The 10432-nt window shown below is 49.1% G+C and overlaps 1 protein-coding gene across 1 annotated transcript; it reads left to right on the top strand.

Annotated features, from left to right (window-relative positions):
* Window positions 1-313: 313 nt before the first annotated feature.
* Window positions 314-2048, top strand: GSTUM_00003588001 (uncharacterized protein; the record flags this gene model as incomplete). The annotated part of the gene is made up of 4 exons (XM_002837281.1): window positions 314-986; window positions 1097-1211; window positions 1306-1745; window positions 1813-2048. The coding sequence occupies 4 exons, from the start codon at window positions 314-316 to the stop codon at window positions 2046-2048; spliced, it is 1464 nt and encodes a 487-aa protein (XP_002837327.1).
* Between the last annotated feature and the right edge of the window lie 8384 nt (window positions 2049-10432).

Below are 10432 nucleotides of genomic sequence, written 5' to 3'. Positions count from 1 at the left end.
CCCTTCTCCCGCATTTCACCATTTCCCCGTTCCACCTCCTGAGTCCACGCAACATTTTTTTTCTTTTTCCTTCTTTCCTTTCCTTGTACTTTTTTTTTTCCCTTTCATCTTTTCCCCTTCTTCTTCCTTTACCTCCCTATTCCCCTCAACAGTAACACACACCCCATTAACCCTCCAATTTCACCGGCAGATTGGCGGAATGGTTCTGGGTCACCATTCTTTGACACGCCAGCGGCGGTCGTCCCTTTGCGGCCTGTCCTCATCGAATTCATTTCTAGACACCGACCCAGCAGCACCGATTTCATCATCAGCAATGTCCACGACAATCACCGAGGCATTGACAGGGAAGGTCCCATTCGATGTTCCGTACACCCTGCTCTCGGGCAGGCACTGGACAACAGCACAAGCACACAAACCACCCTCAAACAAGTTCGTCCAGCCACCGCCCACGGCGAAACACGTCAATCCCGCATGGGGCCGATTTTCCGGAAATGAGTGGGTTACGGTGATGGGCTGTAGCGCCATTGTGCTTTTCTGCCCACTGCTAGCCCTCCTCGCGTGCGTTTGTCTGAAGCATTTCGATGGTGGTTTGTTACCGACGCTGTGGGCCTTCATGACGACGCACCCGGTGGAATTCATTGTTAGGTATGCCCCCCGGCCTACGGCTGGTGCCTCGGCAGCCTATGCGGGCTGGTTGTTATTCCAGGCGGCGCTGTATGCATGGTTGCCCAGTCCCATCGGGTACGGACAACGTACGCCCGCCGGACATCTTCTGCCGTATCGTGTGAACGGTATTCACGCCTGGGTCGTTACGCATGTGGTCTCTGTGGTTGCGGTTTACACTGGCATGTTGGATCCAGCGGTAATCGCCAAGAATTGGGAAGGGTTGTTGGTCGTGGCGAATGTTTACGGCTATCTTCTTGCCGTGGTGGCTTATTTGAAAGCGCACCTGTTCCCGACCCATGAGGCGGACAGAAAATTCAGTGGTGCGTTTTCCGAGTCAGCAAACCTGAGTTTCTATTGTCTCTCTCTCTGGGGGGAAGGGGTTTTTTTTTTTGAGGTCGAGGTAGAAAAATGGCTAACTGATGGCTTTCAGGTTCCATGGTTTATGACTTTTACATGGGGATCGAGTTAAACCCAAGGTTCGGTGAATGGTGGGATTTCAAATTATTCCACAATGGGCGACCGGGGATCGTTGCCTGGACCCTGATGTAAGCTTGGACCCTCACCACCCTCACCATTTTCACACACCAGAAAATGGGGCTCGCGGGTGACTGATTAGTGGTGTGCTAATCTTGTCCCTAGCAACCTCTCATTCGCCGCTTGGCAGTTCCAATTGCACGGATACATTTCCAACTCTATGATTATTGTCAACATCCTTCATGCATTTTATGTCGTGGACTTTTTCATCAACGAGGATTGGTATCTGCGCACCATTGATATCTGTCATGATCATTACGGATTTTACCTCGCGTGGGGGAGTATGGTCTGGTTGCCCGGAACGTACACTTTGCAAGCGCAGTATCTGGCACGATACCCGGTTGACCTGTCGACGCCGGTCGCGGCCGCGATACTCTTGATCGGCATCTCGGGGTACGTCGTTTTCCGCAGCGTGAATTATCAAAAGGATATTGTCCGGAGAACCAACGGGGAGTGTAATATATGGGGCAAGAAGGCGGAGGTGATACGCACGACCTACAAAACTGAGGACGGAAAAATGCACGAATCATTACTCCTTTGCTCGGGTGCGTACATTCTTCCCACATTATTGTTATCCCGCTCGGTGGCACAAAACTGACCCGTGCATCGTAGGATGGTGGGGAATCGTTCGTCACGCGAACTACCTGGGGGATTTGGTGCTTTCGTACAGCGGATGCGCGGTGTGCGGGGTGCATAATATCCTGCCCTGGTGGTACGCAGTTTTCATGACGGCCTTGCTGCTCCAACGGTGCGTGAGAGATCACTCGCGGTGCTTGGGGAAATATGGGGAAGATTGGGAAAGGTATTGCGGAAGGGTGAAATGGAAGTTGATTCCGGGCGTTTATTAGAGGGTTGTTTGTTTGTAGGGTAGAGTAGACGTGTTTTTTTCCTCTTCCCCACCCCCTTTGTCTCTGTCTCTCCTTCCCTCCCTCTGTCTGTCGGTTAGCCTTTCTGTGTATAGTACAGTACCTTCATACCTACCTGCATACATACATATGGTGGTGCGCTGCGAGGTACAGTGGGACTGTGAATAAGCTTGAAGGACAGTAGTTGATCAGCGAAGGGTTGGTAGGTTATGAGATGCTGCACTGTAAAGCGCTGTGGAGCACGGCTCGTACCGCGTGATTGCAGCAAGAAGAGTGATTACAAGCAGGACACCCGCAGTATACATGTGTGAACAACGAGTGCTGCACCGTATAGTGCGGGTAAGGTCGGGTAGAGAAAGGGGCGCAAGAGTTACGGTATCATAGGTAACTTACAGTACGTATGTTACAGTGCTGTGCGATTTAACGCTACTCGTACTTGTACAGTCCCGTGACTCGGTTAAGCGGGCCGCCACTAAGCTTCCGCGCCCGTGAAACAGGCTACGGTAATTTACCGACACACGACATTACTTGGTGAATTAAAAAATACAGGTGCTCGAGTATTCTGCAGACTGGACGACAAAAGGAAAAATTTGCCCCAATTCCTGACCCTTCCCACCCATCTAACTTCCACTCTTACAGTACGAGTACTGTACAGTAAAGTACTTTACCTAAATTTATCCACCACCTTCCCACCCTACTCGAGTAGGGTAATACTCGAGTAATAAACCTCTTCCTCTTCTCTCCTGTTCCACCCTATCCCGCTCATTCATCCATCGTCTTCCCTCTCGCTCTCCCTTATGCACGATCGTGTGCGCACCTTTGTGAACCGCCCACCATCCTACCGTAACTGGACCTCTCCTCCTATCTTTCACCTACCGTGCTTAAGGCCTGCAACCAATCATCTCGATTTTAAACTTTGCCGGTCACACCACCACCGCCATCACACCTACACAGGCCCATCCATCCATCCTTCTCGCCTTTACTTCCGCCCCTTCCCCTTTCACTCTTTCCTTTCTTTTTCTTTTCCTTTTTCACTTTTTTTCTCTCCTCTCTTGCCACAGATAAATAGTATAACCTCTCCTCCTTCTCCCCCCTTTTTTATTTTTGTTTGTTTCTTTGATTGTTTGTTACTGACTTCGTGCCCACTCATCAGGGGAAATCGACAAAATGCCTCGTAAACAAACAAACTCATGGGGGGACCCAATTCACTTCTCGCAATCTTCGACCGCCGGACAAGAGTACCCGGGACCCTCCCCGCATGCAGAAATGAGCTGGACCGTCTGCTACGACGACGACTGCGAAATACATCTTTGCGAGAAACAGGGCTCTGGGTGGTTCCCCAAGAGGAAGGGCAGGAAGGGTCCGAGGAATGGGAAGGGGAAGGGGAAAGGGAAGGGTGCGAGGAGGGATCTTGACGAAGACGATCCGGAGAATAGACCCTGGGGAGACGATGGGGATGGGGGAGGGTGTCCCATTCCTACCGAGGAGGAGGTGAAGGTTATACTGGCCAGGAAGGCTGCTCGTGAGGCTGCAGAGGCGAAGGCGGCGGCGGCGGCGGCGGTGTCAGGGGTAAAGAAGGGTGTTCGGATTGGGCAGGAAGAGGAGGCGAAGCCCAAGGCGAGGGTTGGCGGTGGGGTGAAACCAAAGGCGGTGCCTGAGGTTAAGAGTGACTGGGCAGAGAGGATTCGCGAGCTGTTGGCCGGGGGTGTAAAGGCGGGCGGGGGTGTCCGTTTGAATACTTTAAAGTGCGACAACGATTCCTCTGGGCGGTTTCCGGCTGGCGCAATTGCGAAACCCGTGTCTTCGGCAGGGAATCCTACTCCCGCGGTGGCGAAACACGAACCTCGCAGTGGAAAGGGACAATTTCCTTCCCCAAACAGAAATGCGATTGCGCCGGCGAACCTCAATCCTGACCTTGAGAAGAAACTGTTTACCTCTCCGCCTATCACAACTGCCAAGACTCCTCAAAAGATACATTTAACTTCTTCACATACCACCGCTCTGGGTACACCCACAGAGCACAACCCCACCTCTGAGAAGAAGCGGTCTACTTCTCCGCCTGTTACCACTACACATGCGCCGGCGATACCCAACCCTCATCTCGAGAAGAAACAACGATTCGCTTCCTCGCCCCCGACCAACCCTCATCAAAAAAAGCAACCTCTCCAACCTCGTAAAGACCAAGGCAAGATAAACCTGTACACAAAACCACCCAAGACGTCTGATCAGAATCCTCTTGTCGCGGCTTCCGTTCCAACAGCGGCAATCACTGCGAGGGTAGCGGTAAAGGCGAAACTTGCAGCTGAGCGGGAAGAAAAGCTCCCGCAAATGGTCAAAAATAAGCGGATGATGGGAGCGAAGGCGGGCGTGGTCTAGACGGTTTGCTCTCATATATCTCCTTTTGAAGCAGTGTGAGGGATTTCTTCGTTATCATTACTTTTTGGCTTTACTTTCCATATTTTTTTTTTTGACGGCTTTCGGAGTGCTTGCCTGGTTGGCTGCTGAGTTTAGTTTTTCCTTTGTTACGTGGGTCATTCTGTTTGTCTGAATTTTATTTTTATTTTCTTCACTCTTTCCTGTCAGGTGTTTATCAGCATGGGTTGAATAAGTTTCGTTCGCATGATTTTTTCACTGGATTTTCGAAGATGGGAGTGATTCGCTACCGCGGTATTATTACCCATATACACTGATTGACGTTTGCTACTACACAATACGGAATAAATGTGAGGGAGTGGATAGGGAGCATGTTGTTGGCGGTTATATCTTAGACATGATAGACAGATGGATAGCTAGCTTGGCTGCTAATTGAGTACGTTCTTTGGGCTGGAATGAAAATTAGACTATAGCTAATCTCATTGGTTTCCCTGGTTGTGTGATATTTGCTTGAAAGTGCGCGTGGAGAATACGTTATCCACAGAGCTCAAAATGACGTAGGCCAGAGGTATAGGTTGGGTGTCGCAAACACAAGTGTCGGTATTATACGAGTACAGTACTCCGTGGGGAGGCAACTCAAATGGGATATAGACTAGTCTAGCCTACTCATAGGAGAGAGGGGCGATGCTCTCGGCCAGAGCCATGAGAAAAAGGTTTGCGTTGAAGAGGTCCACAACTTCAAGGATCTAATCTACATTGCGTTCAGTACCCACAGATTTCATAAATTGTTCTTGAATGGCGCAGCCTTCACGATAGGGCAACCCTCACTTTTTGGTTTGCCTCTATCATAGGCTCATGGCAAATTTTCTGGTTCTCCACTATGATATTGTTTATGATACCACGAGTATGATACCGGTACCCGGGTAAAGTTTGCCTAACATACAATTTTCCTGGGTTGGTGGGACGCAGACTCCATATCCGGACACTTGTTTAAGTTAAGCCAAAGCCTCCTCCCCCACCTGGGACATATCTCCTCCATAGACCCCCGGCGTATCAGAACACTATTGTGTGAGCGCCACACCTACAGCGCAGTAGCTCACCGAACATCGCTCGGAGCCATCATGACATTCCCGAGCACTTTAATCTTCCGTTTCTATTTTTATTTTTATTTTTTTTTCCGCGCAAAAATGCTCACTCATTTCTCAAAATGTCCCGACCGCTGGTTTGGCCCACCTTGATGTGGTTGGTGGGCCTGTTTAAAAAATCGCGAGGTCAATCTCTTGAAGTTTTCACTTGTATTAATCATAAATTTATTTACAATGAGTCTATCAACGGAAATAGCCGTGCATGGGAACCTTTTAAAGTTTGGAATGGGTCGGGACGGAATTGCGAAAGAAAAAACACCCCCTGAGATCCCGGCAACTTCCCCCGTTGGGCTGATCCAGAAGGAATCCTTGTCAGATTTATGTTTCTGAATCCGGAGATTATTGTAGTACGGTACTGTGCTCGGGTAGGTACTTATATCAGCGGTACGACGGGAACTACGCCCAAAAGTACTGGGGGGAAATGGGTAAGTTATTTGGGCGGAAAACTGGCTCGATGCACGCCAAGACAGGAGAGGAATGGGGGATGGAATGTGCGTGTTGATGGAATGCCAGCGTTGGGAGTGTTTGACGATTTAGGGTCCCCGGCGGATGGTCGGTATGAGCAAAAAAAAAAAAAACAGGACTGGAATGGTGAGGACAACACTTTTTTTCAAAGTTTTCCTTTCCTCACTTGAGATTTTCCGCTGACAGGCTTCAATACAGGCGTTCTGTCCCCTTGCCTCTGTTTTGGCGGAAATCCTATCGGATTTCCGGTACTCTAATTTCACTTTCCCTCTCGATCCTCTCGTGCGTGATTTTTTTGCGTGAATATATACCCGCAAACACGGTAGCCAAGAATCTGAGCATTCAAAGTCCCAATTATCTGTTGCCGATAGCAGGGGTTTTTCCTTGTCTGGGTGGTTCCGTGCAGAGGAGCTACGAATGGCGGTGTAGGGGCAAAAATCTTGTATGTGTGTATGTATGCATGCCTGGAGAAGAAAGGTGTTTAATGTGAAAATTGCTGATTTCGGATACTCACCCACTTCCCGGACCCGCTGGGAGATACCCAGGATTTCAGTGCGTTGCGGGGGGTGAATCAATGCTTGCACGGGGGGTTTTTTTTCTTTCTCTTCTTCCATAGTGACTAAGGGTTGCATTTTTTGGCATCACCACACGGAACTTTAATGGAGACGTGTACTGTACAGTACTCGCGTGGTTACATAAATTATGTATGTGGACCCGCCCCCGTTTGGAGAATTCTTCTCTCCACCAGGTTTGCTTGTGGTGAGGTGTAGTGGAGTCTGTCTCCATATACTTGCTTATTCCACGACTGATAAAAATAACTCAGGTACCCACCACTAGCGCCGCCGCCGACGAGCTAACGTCAAGCGGTGTGGAATGGGAGTTGCAAACTTGCTACGATACTAATTCCCTGATGTGTACTTGAGTACCGGTATATCGGGTTTTATCGTTTCTCGGCTAAAAGTGAGGACGCTTTCGCATCTATCGGCTTAACTTAGTTGAAGCTTCTAGTATCTCTTAGATAGGGGGTGATTGAATGGAGGATAGAGGGTATGATATGATACAAGAGGAGAATTGGCTTCTGTTATACAGTACTACAATATCACATTGGAATGTCCGGAAGTCGGATTTTGAGCTTGTCTGGTGGCTGAAACCGCATAGTGCGCTCGTCGCACTGGGGGGGGGGGTATGTCGGAAAGACAGAGGCGCTCCACAGGTTGTGAAATACGCAGAGTATTACTAGCCCTCATGATATGATATCATATAAAGTTAGACTCTAGGAGGGAGGGGGAGTCTGGGGACTGTCGTGAGTATCTCTGCTCCTGAAATACCTCGCAAAAACAAGCTGCCACTGCTCAACGCTATTTCTACCTTGTTGTGAGTTGTGTCTGTGAGAAAGAGGGAGTCCTGTTGCCGGTGGGGGGATTGTAGGAAGCTGAAGACAATACTGCCGTTCAGGTACAACCCCTTTAGAAGGCCGGGGTATGTGACATGCTGGGGGGGGGTGGGGGGGGGAAACCCCCTATGGGCTTTTCCCCCAGGGGGGGGGGGGTTATTTGGAAAAGAAAGAGGCCCCCCCCGGGTTGTAAAATACGCAGGGTTTTACTGCCCCCCTTGTTATGATTTCATAAAAAGTTAGATTTTGGGGGGGGGGGGGATTTGGGGGACTTTGGGGAGTTTTTCGGCCCCGAAAATCCTTCGAAAAAAAAAGCGGCCCCTGTTCAACGTTTTTTTTCCCTTTTTGGAAGTTGTGTTTGGGAGAGAGGGGGAGCCCTTTTGCCGGGGGGGGGATTGTAGGAAGTTGAGGACAATACTCCCGTTCGGGTACAACCCCTTTAAAAGGCCGGGGTATGTGACATGTCGGGGGGGGGGGGGGGTAGAAGTGTGGCTTACTCTATTTCCAGTCTACGGCACATCATTTGGCTGGGAGTGCCCGAGGGACTGGGGAAGCAGCCATATCACCCTACCCCCTACTCTATAGGATTGGAAAGTACCTTGAGTACTCGAGAGAAACAAAGTACGTTGTGTCCATACTAGTGCTGAGGCTTAAACTGGGTTATGGTACAGTACTAGAGTACGTGCCAACATTACGACGGTGCCGTACATAAGATGTCACCCCGGATAAAACGGATAGGGTCGGTGAAACTCCAATCTACTCGTACTGGGCCGTCGCCCTGGCGCTGGGGATAGTACGAGTAAAGCTACTGCTAATGCGAAATGATGTCAACCCTGACAGGCCAGACACGGTTCTTGACTAAACAGGGAAAATGGACAGCTGCCGGAAATGGGTATGAGGAAATAGTGGAGTCTCTGCTAGCAAGGAAAGATGTCGACCCCGACAGGCCAGTCTCACCTCATGGCCAACACCCCTCTCGATAGCTGCCAAGAAGGGGTGTGAGGAAATAGTGAAGCTATTTTTAGCACGAGAAGATGTCACCTCTCCCGAAGTCTTCTAATAGGTCTATGACGGAGGTTTGCAATCACGGCATAGAATATACTTTACTCTTGTTAAAGTCATCCCCTTCACCTCCCCCCCTTGTCTCTGCTTTCCCGTTCTCTCTGTTTAGATATCCATCTCATGGACTTCCGCGTGTATTCTTCTGAGTTGTTATTACGAGTCTTGCTGCTTGCTCATCACAGATTATATGTGACCGCTACCCGATAGCACGTAGGTGTTGTGGTATGATATCTTAATCATGACCTAGGGTGGGGGATGAGTGTTCAGCAGTGGGTGTGGGAGCCGGTACGCTAATTAAGGGAAATATCATGTGGTGGGGTTTCGCTGGGGGAGGGGGATAGTCGATAAGGCCTGAAAATGGCTCTTTCGTTTGATGGTGTTCTTGTGGGCTGTTTCGCAGGCTCTGTCTGAATATGCTTTCCCCCTTTGTCACTCCATCACACTTTTGTTGGCTCGTTTTTACAAGCATCTAATGTCTGAAAATTAATGATAATTCACATTATATGCAACTACCCTTAGTCCCGTACACATCTTCCGCATTGTATAAAAAGGGGGCCCATCTTAAAAAAACCAAAGTTACACTCTTTCCAGTTTGATCCCACGGGAGTGGAACGCCCATCTATACCATCTAGTCCGACGTTTTGCAGGTATGGTACCCCATCACGGCCGGGAGCTGAAAACAGACCCCTACGTACTTACTTTCCATTCCTGCTTCCAGATGAATGAGCGTTTGCCATTTATTCATCCCCCGGCATAACCCTCCCGTCAATCAATCAATCAACCCCCCCACCCCATCCGGCTTAGATATCAGCCCCTGTCTCTCAACATACCAACCGGCTAACGGTTAAAATACCTACGGTATAGTGGGGCGCAGAGTGGCGGTGAGAAGTAAGGCATTTTTTAATTTTATTTTGGGTTTGTAACTGAGAGGCATTGGGATAACTTATTCGAATTCGATTCGGGTATCGCAATACTCAACGAGTCGATTATTCGATGATTTGGTACACTGAGCCTCCCAAGATTGGCTACGGGATATTACAATACCGGAAGGACTATCGTAGAATAATTGAACCCCGCGGTAAGGAGTTTAGAGTTCCCTCTTTGGATGAAGGAGGGGGGAGGGTAATCACTACTGAATGGATGTTACTGACTTTCGGGCTATAGCTTGGACAGATAAAAAGGAGAAAAATACAACACAACTTACTAGGACACGCCATAGCGTGAGGTTCGATTATTATTCCAGTTGCGGTAGTATATTTGGGCGCCGGGAATGGACTCATTCCCTAAAGTAAGTCCTTACTCTCTTCAAATTAGTACCAACAACTCCACTGTCACGGTATTGGGATGATTATGTGTCTCACTCGAGAACTGTGGAGCGATTGTTGAGAAAGAGGACTTGGGGGGTATTGATAATGACACTGGTACGTAAATTCTCGTTGGTGATTAAATCATAATAATTATCAAAACGTATCATACCATTTTACTGTAGTGAACCCATCATCACTAGTCACTCGACTTCGTGGCATAATTGAGCCTCCTAACGGTGGAATTTCCCCCTTCACTCGATATGCGAAGCACTCCTGAATTCGGTGTTCATTTTGCTTCCACCTTCTGGAAACACTGTGAGAGCTATTCGTGGGTCATTTACCCCGACAACTCCTGCATATATCCTGATGAAATACAGTTCTAATATCATCCCACCACTGCTCTTATGAGTAGGTGTTTCCCTCGGCTTAATATTCCGGGACAAACACCATGGCGTTATCTCTTAGGAATTATGGCTGAGTGGGGGTAGTGCTTGGCGGTGACTTGTCGGCTGTGTGGGAGCTGGTGAGTGAATAGAGGGCTTGTTCGAGTGGGATGAGAGCGGAGGATAAAGGGGCCTTGAATGTTTTCGTGCTTGTTGGGTTCTTTTCTGGCTCCCTCAA

The sequence above is a fragment of the Tuber melanosporum genome, assembly GCF_000151645.1.
Source record: "Tuber melanosporum whole genome shotgun sequence assembly, scaffold_181, strain Mel28".
NCBI lineage: Eukaryota > Fungi > Ascomycota > Pezizomycetes > Pezizales > Tuberaceae > Tuber > Tuber melanosporum.
Note: the sequence above shows the minus strand (reverse complement) of the source record. Positions and strands in the feature narration are given on the sequence as shown.